Source organism: Phocoena sinus, chromosome 13 (assembly GCF_008692025.1).
Source record: "Phocoena sinus isolate mPhoSin1 chromosome 13, mPhoSin1.pri, whole genome shotgun sequence".
Classification (NCBI taxonomy): Eukaryota; Metazoa; Chordata; class Mammalia; order Artiodactyla; family Phocoenidae; genus Phocoena; species Phocoena sinus.
In genome coordinates, this window is record NC_045775.1 from 80,453,896 (window position 1) to 80,475,766 (window position 21,871).

The following is a 21,871-nucleotide window of genomic DNA, read 5'->3' on the forward strand; positions in this document are numbered from 1 at the left end:
ATACCTTCCCTGGGATGATGCTTTAACCGTGAAACCATGTAAGCCAGTTGCAGCTTGGACAGCTAAGGAAAAAAAACCCATTCCCTACTCCTGAGCCAACCTAGGGCGCCCTCACCACGCCGTGCCCGGAATCCCAGCCCCCGCTCAAGACCCCGCGAGCTTTCGGTTCAACATGGCTGCGGGAAGTGAAAGGAGAGGCCGGCGCGCGGGATGGAGGCGGGGCTTGGTCTCCTGGCAACGGCCCCGGCGATTGGCCAGCCGATCTGCAGCTGAGGCCAATGGTCAGGCGCCTTGCAAACGCTCGGCGTGGTGACTGCGGCTGCGCGGGAGATTCGAATCGGCGGCGGCTCCTCGCTGGCGGCGCAGGTGGGGCTGCTGCTGGCTCGCGTCCTCTAGCCATGGATAACCCGGAAAATGTTTTTCAGTAAGTGTGGGTCTGTGGGTGGGGAGGGGCGGGGGCGTGATCCCCAGCTGCCGGCAGCCAGGGGGCTTGGGTATCTGGGTTCGGGCCTAGTGGTCTGCAGGTCCCCGGCCCGCCATCCCAGACCTGCCTCCCTTTGCCCTTCCCAACCCCTTTCCTTGGCTCCGGAGTTTGTCCCCTCCCACCGTCACGCCACCCACCCCTACTCCATCCCAGCTGGGCTGTGGGCCACTAGGGAGGCGTGGAAAGGACCGCGCACCGTGCAGCCGGGACTCTCTGCCGAGACCCGGGCCCTGAGGCCGAGCTGCGGCCGGAGTGGCAGTTTGGGGGGATTTGGACGGTTCCTGAGGCCCTCAGCGCTCCTTGATTCTTTGTAAGGAATCCGCTCTGGGCAGATTGCCGCTGTGGAAGTAAAACGTCTAACCCAACAAAAAACTAAAACTTACCTTTAGGTTTCATGAGAAACTTTCAAAGCCACTCATTTTAAAATCCTGCGAAAGAGAGAGAACTTAAAATTGCTTTAACCCCTAATCCCACAGTCAGTTTTTTAAAGTCTTTGAATAACGCTCACTTTAAGGGGAAAAATGTTCCCTTATGTTTATCATCATTTATGTCAACCTGCTAACAATTTTTAAAACTCCTACGCCTTTGCTTTTTATTTGTATGACTTAGGTGATTTATCCAGACTGTTTCAAAAGTATTTAAAACACTTAAACCATATGCGACAGGAAGTAAAACTGGTTAGTTTTATCAGCACCAAGGTAATCTTAACTCTCTGGGGATCCGAAGACTCAGGTGGTTAAGTGCTGTCAAAACAAAAATTTGTTTGCCTTAAGACTTTTTCTTTAGCCCAGCCTGCAAAGGATTTTGATATTAGAGGCTCGTTTTCCCCCATTTTAAAAAAGAAATCAGGTATTTCCGACCTGATTATGACTTTTTAGCTTTTAAAAATAAGTACTACATTTACATGGTTAAAAAAAGATTTAGAAAACTGTTCACTGCGCTCTATACTTGACTCCTCTCCCACTCCCTCATATGTAACCATGTTTCTAGTTTATTTTTATATTTATTTTGCAAATATAAATATTTATATTATAATAACATATGAACATATCTATATTCATATATGTACACGTGTGTACAATTCCTGCCTTTATTGCACATAAAATGTAACAGAGTGTACACACTGCTTTTTTTGCTTAACACTATCCTTGGAGATTTCACTCTATCAATCCAGAGATTCTTTTCTCCTTCTTTTTTTACAACTACATGATATTTCATGTACCACAATTGATCTAAAAAGTCCCCCGTGGATGGAGACTTGGGTTGTGGACAATATTTTGCTATTACAAATAGTGCCGCAGTGAAAAATCTTGTACACGTGACATTTTGCATATATCTGTCCTCTAGATTCCCAGAAGTGGGTTTGCTAGATCAAAAGTAAATCCATGTGGAATTTTGGTAGATCTTATTACCAATTGTGGTGGCAGGGACTGTGTACACTCCCACCTGCAAGCAAATTGTAAGAGTGCCTGTTTCCTTTGCTTCTCCTCTACACCTGTCACATTGTTGCAATCTGGTGGGTGAGAAGTTGTATCTCAATGAGGTGAATTTCTCTTATGAGAGAGGTTGAGTATTTTTCTGTGGAATACCTTTTGTTCATTTCTTAAATTGGGTTGGGTTTGGTTTTTCCCCCCAACTTCTAGAAGCTCTGTTTGGTTATCCCAGTTTATCATTTCTCTTTTGACTCTGCTTCGTGTTTTGTTTTATTTGACATATAGAAGCTTTTAATTTATATATAGTTGACTTCATCTAGCTTTTCTTTTGTGGCTTATGGATTTTGAGTCATAAGAAACATTGATTTCATCTGTATCTTGAGGTACAAGAGCTAGAAGAAAGTTTTACTTTCAACCCTTTTTTCCCTACCCCCGAAAAAAGTCATGTAACAAATGTCATGTAGCGTCTCTGATAGAAACCTAGGAGTGTTCCTTAGCTTGACTGTCCCTTACCCAGTGTGCAATCCCATCAGCAAGTCTCATTGTTTCTTTCTCCAAAACACCCAAATTCCACACTGTTCCCACCATGGTCCACCCTGTCACTGGGGCTCTGCAGTAGCTTCCTAACTGGTTTCTGGCTTCTGTTCTCATCCCCCACCCGCTTCTTCACTTGGAGAGACAGATGCACATTTTAAAATGCAAATTAGATCTTGTCATCCCCACCCTTCTCCTAGCTCCGCGTACTTACATAGCTGCTTGGATCCCTGGCACCGATCAAGTGTCACCCCCTCAGAGAGGCAGGCTTTCTTTCCCTGACCACTCTACCTAAAAACAGTAAGTCCCGTCACATTCTTACCCCTTCTCCCATCTTTTGAGGGTTTTTTCCTATGTGCTTCACGTCACCTGACAATACTTTACAGTTTTGGTTTGTTTGTTTACCGCACTAGCACCTGGGGGCCCCTGGAGAACTTTGCTGTGCTTGGTTGTGTTTTTTTTAAGCTGTGGTTGGGTACACGGAGATCGGGCCAAGCAGAGTTCTCAGGGAGCCATAGCCACTGACTTCTGAGCATTGCCATTGTGTGTTCTTCCTCAGGGACGTTGTGTTCCACTGAGGCCCAGAAAGCAAACTGGATCTGGAAGCCCTGATCGGTGGGACCCTGGGCTGTCGCACACCCTTCCCAAGCCCTCTTCATGTCTTCCAGCCAAGCTCCTGAGCAGCAAGGGGAGGGGTCTGAGGCAGTGCCATGCCTGGGTCCCAACATTAGGAGGAGGGGCAGCAAACTTCTGGGTGCTGCCCCTCATGGTGGTGGTAGTGACATCGGGAATCAGTGAGAGGAGAAGGAGACTCCTGGGGACAGACCTGGGGACCTTCTTTTAGCTGCTTCTTTATAAGGCTACCTCAGGGGCCTTGCATCTTACTTTCTTCTGAAGAAACACTGACTGCTTCTGAGTGTTCTGACTTCTGAGGGAATGCTGTTTTCGTTTTTATTATAGCATTTGAATTGATATTTAAGATTTCTATTTTAAGGTGTATAAGTGATAAATATAAAATATATCTTTTAGGAGGTATTCCTAATAATCCCATTTACATGTTTTTCTCTGCTCTAGAATGTTTGAAGCCCATATGCAGAGCTACAAGGGCGATGACCCACTTGGTGAATGGGAAAGGTTAGCATTTCGTTTATTTATTTTTTCTGTAAACAAACTATGTGTGCTGCCCTGAAAAATTAATGTTATCCGTATTTTTTCTAGTTACATGCGATGGGTAGAAGAGAATTTTCCTGAGAATAAAGAATATTTGACAACTTTATTAGAGCATCTAATGAAGGAATTTTTAGATAAGAAGAGATACCACAATGACCCAAGGTTCATCAATTATTGTTTAAAATTTGTAAGTATACTTTCAGATGTATAATCACATCTCTAGTCGTGTTGTCCTTTTGTTTTTTACCCCAGATTTGAAGATCATTTTAGACTGTCTTTTATTCTGATACCTTACGTTTCATAAATTTTTTTTAAGTTGTATGGCCAGAGACATGTATTTTACAACCTTTTGGCTTCTGTACTGTGGAATCAGTGATTTAATTTTAAAATCCTTCTTCTCCGTGTATCAAGTCTGAAATGTGACAACACGAGGTAGAAACCATTAGATTAAAAGAAGGTTCATTGGATGAGAAGCATGCTTGGGGAAGGGGAGATAAGCAGGAACTCCCAGTGGGTTCCTGGGAGTAAATTAAATTCATTGTGAATAATTAAGAAAATATTAACTCTCAGAAATGAAATTTAGTACTAAAAGGAGAAGGCCGCCTCAGGTTAGGCTGGGTCTCTTCAATCTTGAAATAAAGGCTTGGGGGCGTGATTTCTAGTAATAAAATCATGAATGGAATAGATAAAGTAAACAGGGACTTGTTCACTAAGTTTCAAAATATGAGGATTAGAGGAAGCCTGTGGAGCTTGAGCAAGTATAACTTTATATGCTACGTTACAGAACCTGCTGTCTTGTGAAATAATGTGGGTTATCTGGGGACATTGAATGTCAAGGAAAGGAACGAGCTTAACTTTGAGGCTTGCCATCAGAGGACCACACAGGCCTTCCCCTGCACAGTACATCCTGAAGCCTCCAGGAAGACGAACGGTGAGGGCTGGCTGGACTCGGCCACACTGAGACTGGCAGTGCCTTCGTTCTCATGTCTGTCTGCTTTGGATTTCTGCAGGCTGAGTACAACAGTGACCTTCCTCAGTTTTTTGAGTTTCTGTACAACCATGGGATTGGGACCCTGTCAGCTCCTCTATACGTAGCCTGGGCTGGGCATCTGGAAGGCCAGGGGGAGCGGCAGCACGCCAGTGCCGTTTTTCGGAGAGGAATTCAGAACGAGGCCGAACCTAGAGAGCTGCTGCAGCAACAGTACAGGTAGTTTGAAAATAAAACTCCATGCAGTGTCTCCTACCTTGAAATGCAATGTTTGCTCTTAAAAGATTTTTATTGTTATCTGTTTGTACAGGGAAATCCTTCTCATTGGGGAAAATGTGGATGTATAGAATAGTAGAAAAGCTGCCCAGAAATATTACTGTTAACATTTTTGTGCACTTCCTTCCAATATCTTTTCCGATGCCTATGTGTGTGCCTTAGTGTCTGTGTATTTTTACAGTAGACCGTACTGTATGTCTGATTGTATGTACTGAGCTTTATACTGCTCTTAAGAAATTATGCACTTTTATACTACTTATAAAGTGGTTGTGAAGTCTGTCGCAGAGCTATGTCATAATTTAATTGTTCTCCAATGGAACATTAAAGTTGTTTCCAACATTTTGATTTTTATAAATAACAACATAATGAATAGTTTAATGAATAACTTTGTTTTTCACAATTTTTGACTTTTTCAGTGATTAAATATACCTCATTTAGAGTGTTATTTATATATACCCTAATACAGAAAACTAAAGAAGCAGAGGAAACCCATCAATTTTAATTCGCATTTTTTTCTCCACTTGTAATAGGATTGCAGGTGTTTTTTATGTACATATGCAGCCCTGTGTCAAGGTCTTTTTTCTTCATCATAAAAGTATTTCCTAATGTATTTCCTATTATTATCTAGTTCCTTCTGATAGATTCTCAGAATTGAGACTGTGGAGTCAAAGGGTGTATGAAGAGTGTTCAGGCTTGTGGTACATGTAACCAAATTCCCTTCTCAAAAGGTGGTACAGGTTTCTGCTGTCTCTGTCTAGCAGCATAGAGACAGCTTGTCTCTCTGCACCCCTTGCTGGCTCTTAATACACTCATTGTTTTCAACTTTGCTCCAGTGCGCATGCTCTTTTTAAACTTTATCATGAGAATTTTCAAGTATGCGTTAAAAAAAGAAAAGTTAATATAATGAACCTGCATTTACGTATCACTTGCTTTTAATTATTATTAATATTTGATCACACTGTGCTGAAGGATTTTTTTTAATTAATTTATTTATTTATATACTTTTTGCTGCGTTGGGTCTTTGTTGCTGCACGCCAGCTTTCTATTTGTTGCGGTGTGCAGGCTTCTCATTGCGGTAGCTTCTCTTGTTGCGGAACACAGGCTCTAGGCACGCAGGCTCTAGAGCGCAGGCTCAGTAGTTGTGGCGCATGGGCTTAGTTGCTCCGTGGCATGTGGAATCTTCCCGGACCAGGGCTCGAACCTGCATCACCTGCTAACCACTGCGCCACCAGAGAAGTCCCTGTGCTGAAGGATTTAAAGCAGATCCAAAACAGCAAAATTTTTTACCCTAAACACTTCCATAAACATCTCAAAAAGGTGATTTCTTACAGAACCTCACATCATTTTCATACCTAACAAAATGAATAGTAATTCCTTAATATCATCTAATTTTCAGGTATTCTTCATTATGTAAAATGTTTTTGTTTTTTGCCTTTTTTTTAAACCATTGGTTTGTTTGAATTGAGTCAAACAACATTGGCATTTGTCTGCATTTGGTTGTACATCTCTCAGTCTCTTCATACTATACACCCCTCCTCATATCACCCAAAAATGTCAAGCTTGGAGGTTGCATATTACTTGATAGGTTGATTAACATGCAAAGATGCATGAAATGACATGTTTAAGAAGTCCTCACAGCATGAACAGTAATATATCTGCTTTTTAAAATAGTTTTGTACTTTAACATCTTTCTTCAAACCATTATACTTTTCATATGTTCCAGATGTAGAGAATGCCTAAAATAGAGAGTTCAAACACCCCATGTTGTAACATGTACATACTTGATACCCTCAGAAGGAGGGTATGTTTGTTATATGAATTTAAGAAATACTAATATAAACAAGGCAAAAAGAGGAATTTTTCTAATATTAAGTGTATTGGGTATGAAGACAATCCCAGAATTTTTTTTTTTTAATTTTGAAGCAACTCTAAAATTGAGCTTTACATTCTCTCTTAACCTCAGTCTTTACTAGCTTATAGTAAGCTGTCTATCATGTTTAGTTTTCACTTTTTTTTTTAATTAATTATTTTTTTTCGGCTGCTTTGGGTCTTCATTGCTGTGCGCAGGCTTTCTCTAGTTGCGGCGAGCAGGGGCTACTCTTCGTTGCGGTGGCTTCTCTTGTTGTGGAACACAGGCTCTAGGCGCACGAGCTTCGTAGTTGTGGCACGTGGGCTCAGTAGTTGTGGCGCACGGGCTTAGTTGCTCCATGGCATGTGGGATCTTCCCGGACCAGGGCTCGAACCCATGTCCCCTGCATTGGTAGGCAGATTCTTAACCACTGTACCACCAGGGAAGTCCCTAGTTTTCACTTTAATATAATATATATTGAACTGTAATTTATAATCTATACTGATGCCTTTATTGTTGTCTTTTAGGTTGTTTCAGACACGCCTCACCGAAACCCATTTGCCAACTCAAGGTAAATAATGCTTTCTAAAATGTCCAAGACGTTGGTAATTTAGTCTGATTTTCACTAGCTTTTTTTTGTTTTCCTTAAAAAACAAATCCATCCACTATTTCTTGATTGTATTATCTTAGATAACAGGGGTGGTGCTATGATAATAATAATGCCTGATAAATAGCAGAGCAGGGGCTCTGTCATAGCACTTTAAAAGAAACCCCCCTCCAACACACACACACACACACACACACACACAGACACACACACACACACACAAAGCTTGGTGATTTCATTGTATTTTTAGGATTTTTAAAAAATAAAAATAAAAATTGCCCCACATAGAGGACAATACCTACTCTGAAGTGAATCTGTTCTGAATTGAATCAAATGTGTTTAATGCAACTTTTAAAGAAATGTAGTTTGTTTTTTTTTTTTTTTTTAGAAATAATAGATTACGTTCTAGCATTAAGCATTGACTATACTATTGTTTAAAATAACTAGAGTTTACATGTCTCTCAGGGACTTTCTTGGGCATTTTGAATTGATTAGAAAGCTATCTCTACCATATTTCTCTTATTTATAAAGTATTTTAGTTGCATTTTCTGAGACAGTGTAAATGAGTTTATTTTTTAATGCTACTTATTGAAAGATCAAGGGAATGTATTTGTAATAATTTTATTTAATATGGTTTTACCCTTATTTCTTTTTATTTCATCTTTTTCACCTCATAGCAAGAACCTCAGAACCTCTGAATAATGCTCAGATTTTAAACCAACTGGTAACATTAAAATCCAATCCAGGATATAACTCAGCCTGCATTTCTAAGAATCAGGTAATAATAATGATTGTAGTTCGTGTGGGAACTGGGAAGGGTACGGAACGGTCATCCAGCTGCCTTCCTTGGGCATCTCATTTCTTTGACCTTGTCTCCCAAGACTCTAACCTCCATGTCAGCCACCTGTGCCTGTGGCACATTTCCGGGCCTGTCATCATCCACCACGGCTCACCTCAAATATTAAATGTAAAATAACTCACTGATCATAACTTCCTGCATTGTCTGACCTAGGGAACCAGGCTCCACGACCTCCTGTCTTCGCCTCCTCCCAGCAGCCTCTCCTCCTTTGTTCTGCGGGGCTCCCTTGCACAGGCCCAGGATTCCCTACCGTGGGTCACACCCACGTGGAGGCACCTGAGTCCACCTAAAACACTCCTGGCTTCGAACTATAACCTCAGCCAGGGCTTTACTACTCCCCAGCAATTATGCTTCCAATTTCCCAGTTCACTTTTTATGTTTTACATATCACTTATATTTCCCATTTTGCTCTCTAATGCCAAATTATAATGATTTTACACTTCTTTTTACTCTCCTCAAACTTGGGACCTGACTACCTCCAACCCCTTCCTCAGGAACTGGCAAAAATACTATTTCAGTGAAACAACAGACGCCATCAGATGATGTCTGTCCATTTCTGCCACCAACCAATAAATAACTTCACCTTTCCCTGCCATTGCAGTGGGGCAAGGTGGCTCTTCTGCCCTGATGGCTTATTAGCGTGTGAAAACGCTCTTTCCTTGCTTCCCAGCATCTTTCCTCTTCATAGTACTGTTGCTCTTTCAAAGTTTGCTAAGGACCTCCTTTAAGCTAAATCCCATGGAAATGCCTCTGTTCATAGTACACATGTGCAGGTTTTATTAATGTAGCACATTCCTGATGTAGAATATGAATTTCCAACTTCAACAGATACTCAGATGATCCCAATTTACATCCTACTCATGTTTGCCAGTCTCATTGCTTCCTGTTGTCCCGACTGTAACTTTCTAGGCAGCAGAGTTGGGTCTTGCTTACAGTCACTTCCCAGGACCTAGCTCAGGACATGTCACGTATGAGATGTTCAGTAAATACTTGTCTAGTGAATGAATGCTAGCATTGGAGACTCCTCAACATAGAATAGTACCAGGAGAAAATTTTAATGATTTTTTTTTTTTTAATGTAGCTATTTGGAATGTTAAACTCATTACACGTAGGTGATGTAGCTCAGCTCCTGGACTATGTATCAAAGGGAAGTAAGTGCCCTTCTCGACTACCAAGCAGATATTTTAAAATCGCTTTCTTATCGGACTCTAGTTGCAAAAGTTATCATAAAAGTAATAATGCAAACCTAGGCTTCAGATATTAATTGTAACTTGAAAGAACATATACAAATCTACTCGATGATTCAGAGACCCCCCTCAAGTGTTTTCATATTGTTTTGTGAAGTAATTTGGATGATAGATTCTTTCCAGATAAGTGAGTGCTTGTGTTTCTTTTCTGTCTTTCTAGGGTTCAGAACTTTCTGGAGTAACATCTTCAGCTTGTGATAAAGAGTCGAATATGCAAGTACAATCAGTGCATTCATCTATTACTTAGTTTCCTTCAAGAGCTGCTTCAGTACACTGTTGTAAATAATGTATTTTCCCCATTTTAGGGAACAAAGGGTGATCATGATTTCTAAATCAGGATATTCTGCACACCCACCTGTGGCAGCCAAAGCTGATGTGCAGCAGGTTGTCATGTATTGCAAGGAGAAGCTTATTCGTGGAGAGTCAGAGTTTTCCTTTGAAGAGCTGAGAGCCCAGAAATACAATCAACGGAGAAAGCATGAACAATGGGGTACTTGCAGTCTTACAGTCTGAGCTATCTTAGGTCACTTAATATAATTCTCATCTCTGAGTAATTACATTTTAGCAGATAATTGACTATACTGAAAGAATCTGCAAGAAAAACGTCTCTAGGTCATTCTGTCAGGAGCCTAAAAATCTTTAATACTAGTGTAGCAACCACATTTGTCCAAAGGCTAAATTGGTGTCTTTTGACAGCAAAACTCAGGGTTGAAACAGCAGTAAAGGAGATAGATATCCACACCAGTGTTGCCTTAGCTTTTAGTGAAGTAGATTTTTTTTTTTTTGCGGTATGCGGGCCTCTCACCGTTGTGGCCTATCCCGTTGCGGAGCACAGGCTCCGGACGCGCAGGCTCAGCGGCCATGGCTCACGGGCCCAGCTGCTCCGCGGCATGTGGGATCCTCCCGGACCTGGGCACGAACCCGTGTCCCCTGCATCGGCAGGCGGACTCTCAACCACTGCGCCACCAGGGAAGCCCCGAAGTAGATATTTTTAACCTTTCAAATAATATCTGTACGGATTTGAATTTCTTTATCTAGCTATTCTAAACCTCTGGGTCTGTTATTTGGACTGTGAAAGGATTAGGTTAGGAACTGGAGTTGAGATTTTTCAAGATCTGCAACTACTGTAAATAAGACATTCAGGAGTCCTCTGATGAAAGTGCCATGTTATTCATGGCTGTGCTGTACAGTGGATCAAGCTTTGTTCCCCAGGGAAAACTGAATGTTAACACCAGTGTTGGCACTTGGCTTTGCTGTAACAATGTGGACCTCAGAGGAAAATGAACCTCTGTCCTACTCAGGGCTTTTACCCCATCTAAGTATTTGTGCTGTGCCCACTCTGTAGGCCACTTTTTGTTCATTCATTATTTCTCTTTTGGTTGACAACTGAGAGGACAGTCAGTTGACGATCGTGGAGGACTCTTTTGTGCCTTGCACAGATGCTAAAGTCTGAGCTGGACGGTTAGATTTGTACGTGATGTGGTTATGTTAACCAGTTACTGGAAATGGGACCAAGAGCAGTGTACTTGAGACACTGACCATTCGGTGCACTTTACTCTTATTCCTTCTTAGAAAGCACCTAGAGGTTTAAATCTTTTAAAAACTGTTCCATTTTCAGTTGATTTGCACAGTCGTGATGGTTCTACAAGTGGTGCTTAGTATCATACCGTGCTATTACCAAGTATTTTTGTTGCTCATCATGTAAATTTTTATAACTTACATGCCCTGAACTTAAAAATAACTGTGCTACAGAAAGGTAAAAATTATGACTGAAAAGTAATACATATTTCAGTTCTCATAATCTAATACACATGGAAAAGACTAGTAAAAACTTTGCTGTCTTAAAAATAACCTTTTACTGATTTTGCATGGATTCCTCTGATGACCTGAATTTAAATTTCACATGCAAACCATATTTTCTCTTTCCTAAAGTTAATGAAGACAGGCATTATATGAAAAGGAAAGAAGCAAATGCTTTTGAAGAACAACTATTAAAACAGAAAATGGATGAGCTTCATAAGAAGTTGCACCAAGTGGTGGAGACATCACATGAGAACCTGCCCTCTTCCCAGGGGAGGTCTGAGGTGTGTGTGCTCCTTGCTGATGCTTCCCACGCCCAGTACAGGGATTTCTGTTTCTATTTGTCCTCTGTGTGCTCTATTTTTAGAGTTAATTCTGATGTTAATTTAGTTACTAGCTTTCTGAATTATTTTCCCCCCAACAATGAGGGAAAAGGCAATCCAACACACTTCCAGTGACGAAGAGGTCACACTTAAAGAGCCAAGAATCAGAATAACGCTGGGCTTCTCAGCACCAACCCAGAAAGATCTTCAAAATGTAGAATGAGAAAGGAAGTTACAGGACAGAACGTGTAGTGTGTGTGTGTGTGTGTGTGTGTGTGTGTGTGTGTGTGTGTGTGTGCGCACGCATGCACGTGTGTGTGCGTGTGTGTGTGTGTGTAGGCACATACTTATATACTTAATTATTAGCGTATATAATCCTTTTTCTGATTTTGGGGGGTGTACAATGACTTATTTAATGAAAATTCAAATATAATGATTTCTTTAGTTTGTGTTGAGAAGCCAGCGCACACCTGCAAGAATGGGTCTCAGGACCTGTTTTTTCTACAGACTTACTGTGGCCACATTCCTGTTTTCAGCTCCACCTTCACGTCCATCCTGAGATGTGTTCAAATTTCTGAACAACTCTGGAGATCAGCCTCCTCCAGCTGCTGTTTTAGGGGTTAGGATTCCTTTACTGTCATTTTGGTGAGGTTTCGGGAGGACGTGGATGATAAAGCACATTTTTAAGCTACTGTCTTTAACCAGAAGCCTCTGTTTATGAACTTATTTCTGTATATGAGTGGTATAAGGATATATTTGCCAAATGGATCTCCATTTGTCCCTAAATCGTTTATTTACCAGCTCAGCCTTTCCCTATTGGTTTAAAATATCTTACCATATACTAAATTTTTTTTTTTTTAAACATCTTTATTGGGGTATAATTGCTTTACAATGGTGTGTTAGTTTCTGCTTTATAACAAAGTGAATCAGCTATACATATACATATGTTCCCATATGTCTTCCCTCTTGCGTCTCCCTCCCTCCCACTCTCCCCATCCCACCCTTCCAGGCTGTCACAAAGCACCGAGCTAATATCCCTGTGCCTTGCAGCTGCTTCCCCCCAGCTATCTACCTTACTATGTTTGTTAGTGTGTATATGTCCATGACTCTCTCTCGCCCTGTCAAAACTCACCCTTCCCCCTCCCCATATCCTCAAGTCCGTTCTCCAGTAGGTCTGCGTCTTTATTCCTGTCTTACCCCTAGGTTCTTCATGACATTTTTTCCCCTTAAATTCCATATATATGTGTTAGCATACGGTATTTGTCTTTTTCTTTCTGACTTACTTCACTCTGTATGACAGACTCTAGGTCTATCCATCTCATTACAAATAGCTCAATTTCATTTCTTTTTAAGGCTGAGTAATATTCTATTGTGTATATGTGCCACATCTTCTTTATCCATTCATCCGATGATGGGCGCTTAGGTTCTTCCCATCTCCGGGCTATTGTAAATAGAGCTGCAATGAACATTTTGGTACATGACTCTTTTTGAATTTTGGTTTTCTCAGGGTATATGCCCAGTAGTGGGATTGCTGGGTCATATGGTAATTCTATTTGTAGTTTTTTAAAGAACCTCCATACTGTTCTCCATAGTGGCTGAACCAATTCACATTCCCACCAGCAGTGCAAGAGTGTCCCCTTTTCTCCACACCCTCTCCAGCATTTATTGTTTATAGATTTTTTGATGATGGCCATTCTGACTGGTGTGAGATGATATCTCATTGTAGTTTTGATTTGCATTTCTCTAATGATTAATGATGTTGAGCATTCTTTCATGTGTTTGTTGGCATTCTGTATATCTTCTTTGGAGAAATGTCTATTTAGGTCTTCTGCCCATTTTTGGATGGGGTTGTTTGTTTTTTTGTTATTGAGCTGCATGAGCTGCTTGTAAATTTTGGAGATTAATCCTTTGTCAGTTGCTTCATTTGCAAATGTTTTCTCCCATTCTGAGGGTTGTCTTTTGGTCTTGGTTATGGTTTCCTTTGCTGTGCAAAAGCTTTGAAGTTTCATTAGGTCCCATTTGTTTATTTTTGTTTTTATTTCCATTTCTCTAGGAGGTGGGTCAGAAAGGATCTTGCTGTGATTTATGTCATAGAGTGTTCTTCCTATGTTTTCTTCTAAGAGTTTGATAGTTTCTGGCCTTACATTTAGGTCTTTAATCCATTTTGAGCTTATTTTTGTGTATGGTGTTAGGGAGTGATCTAATCTCATACTTTTACATGTACCTGTCCAGTTTTCCCAGCACCATTTATTGAAGAGGCTGTCCTTTCTCCACTGTACATTCCTGCCTCCTTTATCAAAGATAAGGTGTCCATATGTGCGTGGGTTTATCTCTGGGCTTTCTATCCTGTTCCACTGATCTATCTTTCTGTTTTTGTGCCAGTACCATACTGTCTAGATTACTGTTGCTTTGTAATCATATACTAAATTTTTAAGGTATAAGATCCATTTCTAAAATAGCTGTCTCTTTGTTTTAGTCAATAGGTTTCTTCTTGATCATTCCATATTGTGTGTTTACTATAGCATTGTTGTATGTTTTGATATCTGGTGGAGAAAGTCTGATTATTATTTTTTTAATGTATTTCTTCAGAAATGAATATTATGTTTATTTTTAATCTTTACTAATTTGGTAGGTGAGAAAATGTTATAGGTCATTTTTAATTATCTTTTTTGATGACCAGTGAGAATAAACTTTTTATATTTTGTCCATTTGTCTGTGAAATAACTATTCTTGCCCTAGATATTTGGTGCAGTACGCGGGCCTCTCACTGTTGTGGCCTCTCCCGTTGCGGAGCACAGGCTCCGGACGCGCAGGCTCAGCGGCCATGGCTCACGGGCCCAGCCGCTCCGCAGCACGTGGGATCTTACCAGACTGGGGCACATCCCCTGAATCGGCAGGTGGACTCTCAACCACTGCGCCACCAGGGAAGCCCTTGGTGCTTTTCTTAACAATTTGTGAGAATACTTTTCTATGGTGGGAAATTAACTGTCTTTTTTTTTAAGATTTATTTATTATTTATTTTATTTATTTTGGGCTGCGTTGGGTCTTAGTCGCGGCACGCGGGATCTTTCCTTGTGGCGCATGGGCTTCTCCCTAGTTGTGGTGTGCTGGTTTTTCTCCTCTCTAGTTGCGGCTCGCAAGCTCCAGGGCACCTGGGCTCTAGTTTGTGGCACGCAGGCTCTAGTTGAGGTGTGCAAGCTCAGTAGTTGTGGCGCACGGGCTTAGTTGCCCCGCAGCATGTGGGATCTTAGTTCCCTGACCAGGGATCGAACCCACATCCCCTGCTTGCAAGGTAGATTCTTTACCACTGGACCCCCAGGGAAATCCCGCTCTTTGTCTTTTAACTTGGTAACATAGGAGTGTACATGTACAGTCTAAGTACGTGTGAGTAGAAAAGCAAAGACTTTAAGTTAAGGGCCCGTGTCCTTCCCACTGTGAGCCGTGCTTTTGTGGCAGTCAGTGCAGTTTATATTCATGTTTCCTACTCATTAAAGAGAAGATGGTTGCTAAGGGTATTTTAATAGAAGGAACACCATTATGAGCATTTGGTAACATTGACTGTTAGTCTTTTCCCAAAATTAAGTAAGCAGAAATGTGCCAGTTCTTAAATACTAATGAATGGTCAGGGCTGGTATTTTATTTTATTTTATTTTATTTTATTTTATTTTAAAAATTTTTTTTTAATTTTTTAAAATTTTATTTATTTATTTTTGGCTGCACTGGGTCTTTGGTGTCACGCCCGTGCTTTCTCTAGTTGTGGCAAGCGGGGGCTACTCTTCGCTGCAGTGCGAGGGCTTCGTGGGCTTCTCATTGCAGTGGCTTCTCTTGTTGCAGAGCACAGGCTCTAGTTGTGCAGGCTTCAGTAGTTGTGGCACGTGAGCTCTAGGTGCGCAGGCTTCAGTAGTTGTGGCACATGGGCTTTGTTGCTCCGTGGCATGTGGGATCCTCCCGGACCACGGCTCAAACCCGCATCCCCTGCACTGGCAGGTGGATTCTTAACCACTGTGCCACCAAGGAAGCCCCAGGGCTGGTATTTTAGTGGTTAGAAGTATGAGCTGCCAGTTGAGTGTGTGGTTAAGAAGCTACGGAAGCATCCACCGCGTAGAGTGGCCTTTGTTGTTGACTGTTCATTTCAGAATACCTGGAGGGGTAAGGAGCTGGCTCAGGAGGAAAGGAATCTACTGAAGAAGACAGGTGCCATTCTTTGAAAAGCTGTAATACCTAATTAGCAGTCTGGACCTCATGGCTTTGTTTTTGTTTGTTTGCTTACCATGAAAGGTCAGCCCAGCATGTATGGGGCCACACACAGGCTCCCCGCAGGAACTGAGAGCTCCGAGTCTTCCAGCTGTCCATCAGCAGACCTCAAAGAATGCAGGAGAGACACCCGAAGAGGCATCTGTTGTTCCACTTATGGCAAATACTGTCACCGCTGCTTTGGTGTCCCCAGCCGTCACCCAGAGTATAACTCCCCAGCTTCCTTTGACAGCCCAGCCAGTGACAGATGCCATGTTTACGGTGGCCAGCAAAGATGCCAGGTAAGCCAAAGGTAGCCCTAGAGATGATAGTGATGTGAATGGTGTCTTTACGTGACCTGCAATATCAAGAGCAATGTGTAAATATGATGGATGAGTCTTGTTTTTCAAAATAATTTTTAGATGGGCATGTAGTGGAAGAAACAAGTTACCAAAACATTAGCCCCAAATCTTCAGCCTCACTTATTGTTTCTTTTAGAGTATTTGTTTTACTTCATACTTCCCTCTTGAATTATAATTTTTCGATACACTCAAACTTAACAATCTTTTTGTAACTGAAGAATATACAGCTGTTAAACTGAAATTGCCTTTGCTTACTGGCTTTGACTGAACATATGTAGGCGTTCATTACAATCCAGATAGTTCCTTGACATATATTCTTCTCATATTCCTTCTGTCTTTGCACCGGGAGCAGTTTGGGATTAATGTCTGTTACACAATATGCCAAAATATGTCTATACACTGCTGTGGAGGTTTTTTCTCCAATTTTGAGGGATTTTCCTAGATTATAGAAATTACAATTATTGTCGCATCGCTTGTTTATATTTTCCTCTTCAGTCACTTTGGTGCTCTCTCTTTTTTAAACATAAAAATTTTATTGATCTATTGGAAAAGATAAAAGCTACAATGTAACTCACACCCTCCCCTTGGGCTAAACCCCTTGGCACAGATTATGGTTCTTAAGTACTGGTTCTCCTCAATGTCCAAGGTTAACTTTTACCAATGATTTCTCCTGGAAATAAGATTTAAAGTGATCATGCTTTTTCAGCCACATTAGGACAATAATTCAGACCTGTGTCCTGTATCAAACCATGTATGTAAAAAGAGGACTGTTGTGTGGGGCTGTGACTTCATTAGTTCTTAGTAGTTAATTTACACAACAATAAGATGGTCACAACAGCAGCAATGACAGGCCCCCGGAGACACAGTTCAGCGTGTCCAGCTGAACCTTATAAAATTATGAAACTCTCTAACCTAATGAACATTCAGATCATTCAGAAGCCTTTCAAACTGACCCTGACCTTAGCCTAGGCAAGGGACTGAAAGTACCCCCCTCACGCTCTCAGTGGCCTAGACGGCTGACCACGACAGAGAAAGGGCACCTTTCTCTGGTATCTCTATAAAACTCATGTTTTTATGACAGTTTAATGGGGATTTGTAAGATTAAAAGTGCTTTGCACTTTTTACTTTATACCCTCACAGGGTCCATTAAGGGAAGCAGTGTTAAATAGACAGATGAGGTCCACTATCACAACTGTACTTAAAATAAACTGTGATGTAAGTGTCTCACGTACCATTTTTTCCCCTCTTGATAACTGCTGAAGTCTAAAGGACAATGCACTGTGGCTACCTGCCCATCACGAGAGAGGTGGCCCCTGTGGTGAAGGCGCCAGCGCTTCCCCACGTCACAGAGCAGGAGGGTGGTGCCGGACAGCAGGCCCGGAGCTGGGGGTTAGCCCTTTAGCCTGTGTAATAAATGGGATCGTTCGAACCTCGTGTATGAATGATTATCGGGTGTTAAAGTACAGAATCACTATGTCAAGCAAACGTGCATACCTGGCCTTTATCTGTAAGAATTATTGTCCTCAAAAGGAAATGAAAGAAAACATAAAACATCTTATTCACTTACACTGTAGACCTAGGCAGTCCCATCTGTGTTTTAACAACAGGCTCGTAATTGCTGACATTTTTTACTGTTCTTTCTTGAGAGTGATTGTGTCTCAAGAGTTTTCTCTTCCAGGTGTATGAATAAAAGTACTCATGAATTCAAGCCACAGAGTGGAGCAGAGATAAAAGAAGGTAATGTTTAACTATTGATATAATACATTGCTGTCTAAGCTGTTTGCCCAGACTCGTCCAGGTCGCTCAAGGGTCTGTTTGGTGGCTGCAGTTCATGAAGGCTTCAGGCCTTAATGAACCTGGGTGTCAGCTTTCCCGTTCTTAGAAGGCAGGGGTTAGTTAAACCCCAGACCATTTCAAATAAAGGTAGAAATTCACTTGACAGTCACATCTTAGTTGGAATCCTTTGGAAACTTGATTTGTGAAAACTTTCCTATTAAATTTCTCAGCAGATTTAATCTAAAACCAGAGTCATCTTTAATATGTTGTGAAGACGGAAAGGTGATTAAAAGTTTAATTAGGAGTGTTATACTTCCGTTTGGTACTACTTTGTTAGAGGTGTTTGCATAAAAGTAAGTTTTATAAATAAAATAAGACACCTGGATTGGGTCTTCATTCCCCCCACTCCTTCATGTACTGTGCCATCCTTTCCAATGACAGTTTAGTGGGAGCAGAGCTACTTGAAAAAAGCAGTGACACCTACATTTGACCAGCACCTAACTGAGCACTAGTAGAAGCCAGGCACTGTCCTAGGTAGTGAGAGATGCAGTCGCGAACAGAAAGGACAGAAATCCCCACCCGCGAAGAGGGGGAAAGGAAGTGTGGCTGGGGCGTGGGGGGTGGGCAGGGGTTGAAATCTCAGGGGCAACTGGGAAAGACCCTCATAAAGAAGGTGATATCTGGGTAGAGACCTGACGGGGGAAGCATCCCACGCAGCCCTTGGAAACCTGGTTCAGGTGGAGGGAGCAGCAAGGGCAGAGCCCTCAGGCAGGAATATCCCTGAACTGTTTGGAGCACAGCAGAGCGGCCAGTGGCCACAGGCAGCAGGGGAGGAGGAGGAAGGTGAGGTGGGAGCCGAGAGGCTCAGGCTGTGCAGGGCCGTGTTCGCCATGGTTTGGGCCCGGCTGAGGGAGATGGAAAGTCAATCCTAAGATATACAATGTCACTATTAACTACTTCTGGGGTATAGTGGAGCAAAGAGGGCTATTTATGACCAGTCTGCTAATTTGATATGATCTTAGATCAAGCCACTTAATCTCTTTGAGCTTTTATTTCCTTTTCTGTAAACGGATACTTCTTGCCTTACCTACCTCGTGGGACTATTATAAAGAGAAAAATGAAAGATATGGAAGCATTATAGTAATGGAAGTCCTTAGTGAGGATTATCAAGAATAATAAAAATGTACAATAAGTATAATAAGTTTCTTAAATTGTGCCTTCTAAACTATTCTGGTTTCTCTACTGATGCTGCATTTTGTCCCCATTTCTTTAATAGGGTGTGAAACACAGAAGGTTGTTAACACAAGTTCTTTTCACACAACTCCTAACACATCACTGGGACTGGTTCAGGCAACGCCATCCAAAGTGCAGCCGTCACCCACCGTGCACACAAAAGAAGCATTAGGTATGTAAGGCCTTTTGTTTGAATGTGTAGCATCTGACGACAAATTAATGAAAGCTCTTTTGCAGCCATGTTTACCATTATTCTTTCTATTCTTTTAAGGTTTCATCATGAATATGTTTCAGGCTCCTACACTTCCTGATGTTTCTGATGACAAAGATGAATGGCCATCTCTAGGTCAAAATGAAGATGCATTTGAAGCCCAGTTTCAGAGTAATAACAGATTGTTTAATAGCTACTAAGTGGATAGCGTTGTGGGTGGTTGCCCACAGAAATAGCAGGGCTTATACAAGAAGTAGTCCTGGCCCTGGTTAGCTTGTCACATAAGGGCATGGAGTTTGTGAAATAAAAAAATACAATGTTGTTTGGCAAGGTATTCAGTATGTGCCCTAGACTTGGTTTGTTTCTTAAAAAATAATAAATAGTGCTAAAGAAGGACAAAATCTGCATGGGTAGGAATGGCCAGGAAGGGCTGAGTAGTTGAGGGATACTTGAGCTTTGCCCAGTAGAGGAATGTTCAGGCTGGAGTGTTGGGAGCCAGGACTAGCCCACCTTTGTCTAGAGTCAGGATTTATGCTGGAAGCCAGAGAGAGATCACGATGAAGATAAATATAGAGCTAAGAGCTTAGTTCCTCATTGTAGGAAAGCAAAGACATGGAGAGCTTTATTCAGTGTCAGTGACCATAGCAGTGTGTTAGGAGAACGGCGAACGCTGCTTTATGCGTGGCAGAAACTCGAGATCGGAGGCTCGCGTGCTAACCCTTGTGACCATAGTTAGTCCCTTCATGTCACTGCAGAGTGACTTACCTCATTGCTTAGTATTTCAAAAACTGACATCAGTTGTTTTCTGTAGCTCTTATTCCATTTTCTTATTTGTAGTTGAAGCTGCACCTAAAGGATAGTGTTTTGGGCCTATTTTAATAATTAACTCCAATTTTTTACCCTTGCAGAAAATGCAACGTCTTCTGGGGCGTGGGGAGTCAATAAGATTATCTCTTCTCTGTCCTCTGCTTTTCCTGTGTTCGAAGATGGAAACAAAGAAAATTATGGGTAAAGAAATATCTGGTTAAGATAACACTGGGGGAGATGCATGTTGCCATAGTGACAGGGACAGTGCCGAGAACCCCTCAGGAGTCCAGGTGGTGAGCTGGTGAGAGAACAGGACCTGCCGATCAAATGGCCTGGGCCCCAGCCCCAGCTCTGCCACAGATGAGCCTTTTGACCACATGGCTTGGAGATTGTTGCTGAAGTTCTTTTCCAGATCTGCAGAGTTCCGGGGGGGTTACAAGAAAGTAGTCCTTCCATAACAAAAGTATTTGTTACAAAAGGAAACCGTATGGTGATAAATCATCAGAGAACCAAGGAATCCTATAGGTTTGAAATTGTATTCGCTGTAAATGAATTCACCAGTACAGGTATCCATACGTGCTCTGTATATATTTGCAGGATTGATAAAGTAGAAAAGGAAGTGGCTTATATTGGGTCACACTGCAGAGAACATTTGTTTTAAGGCTGAGCCCCATCAGGGTAGAGTAGGGTAGCACGAGGAAGTTTCACCATTAATAATTTAAACCGTGAAAGAGAGGTGTGAACTAAAGGTATCATGGTGTAGAAGAGGTTCATGTTCTGTAGCTAGACCAAGCACTGGGAATAAGAAATAAAACGTATGGCATCCATGCCATTCTGTTGGCCACGGCCCTAACTATTTTTTTGTCCTTAAAACTTAAAACTCAAAAAAAATAAAAATAAAATAATAATAAAAAAAAAACTTAAAAGTGCAATAGAAAGTTCTGTATTTTCCACCCTCGCTTAAGTAACTGTAGATCTACTTTTATACACATCGTCAAGTTAATTCAACCTGCACTCAGTTTTGCTGTAAAAGTAAGAAATATGTGTATAAATATTAACTAAATAGGAAAAGGGGAGAATGTTTTTAACACTAACTTAAGTGGTAGAATTTATTTCCTTAGCATATTTTGCTGTTTGTAATTTTGCAAATCTTTCCTTAGATTACCACAGCCTAAAAATAAGCCCACGGGAGCCAGGACCTTTGGAGAACGCTCAATGTGGAGGTGCACTTCAAAACCAAATGTAAGTAAATCTCTGCTTCATCCATGAAATGGGTCCCGCAACCCTTTTCTTTTAATTTTACCAAATGCTTGTGCCAGTCAAATGAGGTGGTGTATTTAAAAAACTGTGCTGAAAAAATAAAGTATTATGTGAAAATTAAGTTTTATAGAACATTATTCTAGAATTATTTGCAAATCTATTATGCACCACACATTAAGAGAGATATAGAAACTGAAAAATAAGTTTGATAATGATCCTTACTCTCTGAGAGCCTCCCCTTTAGACAGGAGGAACCACTGGGGGCATATATATTTTTCCTAGACCTAAGAAGTTTAATACAGGCTATATGGGAACTCTGTATTATCTTTGTAATTCCTCTGTAAATCTAGACTTTTCAAATTAAAAAAAAAAAGAAGTAGGGACTTGCCTGGTGGTCCGTGGTAAAGAATCCACCTTAC

The 21,871-nt window shown here is 41.4% G+C and overlaps 1 protein-coding gene across 1 annotated transcript in view; it reads left to right on the forward strand.

Moving 5' to 3' along the window:
• The first annotated feature begins 321 nt into the window (after positions 1 to 321).
• BUB1 (BUB1 mitotic checkpoint serine/threonine kinase) overlaps positions 322 to 21,871 on the forward strand; it is a 43,738-nt gene continuing 22,188 nt past the window's right edge. Inside the window, exons 1-15 of the mRNA XM_032653482.1 lie at positions 322 to 424; positions 3,526 to 3,585; positions 3,670 to 3,808; positions 4,632 to 4,828; positions 7,262 to 7,305; positions 8,019 to 8,119; positions 9,608 to 9,660; positions 9,753 to 9,937; positions 11,380 to 11,531; positions 15,849 to 16,105; positions 17,844 to 17,902; positions 19,218 to 19,346; positions 19,446 to 19,556; positions 20,294 to 20,393; positions 21,353 to 21,434. Of these exons, the coding sequence (XP_032509373.1) occupies positions 399 to 424; positions 3,526 to 3,585; positions 3,670 to 3,808; positions 4,632 to 4,828; positions 7,262 to 7,305; positions 8,019 to 8,119; positions 9,608 to 9,660; positions 9,753 to 9,937; positions 11,380 to 11,531; positions 15,849 to 16,105; positions 17,844 to 17,902; positions 19,218 to 19,346; positions 19,446 to 19,556; positions 20,294 to 20,393; positions 21,353 to 21,434 (1,695 nt within the window). The 5' untranslated portion in view covers positions 322 to 398. The remainder of the gene's footprint in view (positions 425 to 3,525; positions 3,586 to 3,669; positions 3,809 to 4,631; positions 4,829 to 7,261; positions 7,306 to 8,018; positions 8,120 to 9,607; positions 9,661 to 9,752; positions 9,938 to 11,379; positions 11,532 to 15,848; positions 16,106 to 17,843; positions 17,903 to 19,217; positions 19,347 to 19,445; positions 19,557 to 20,293; positions 20,394 to 21,352; positions 21,435 to 21,871) is intronic.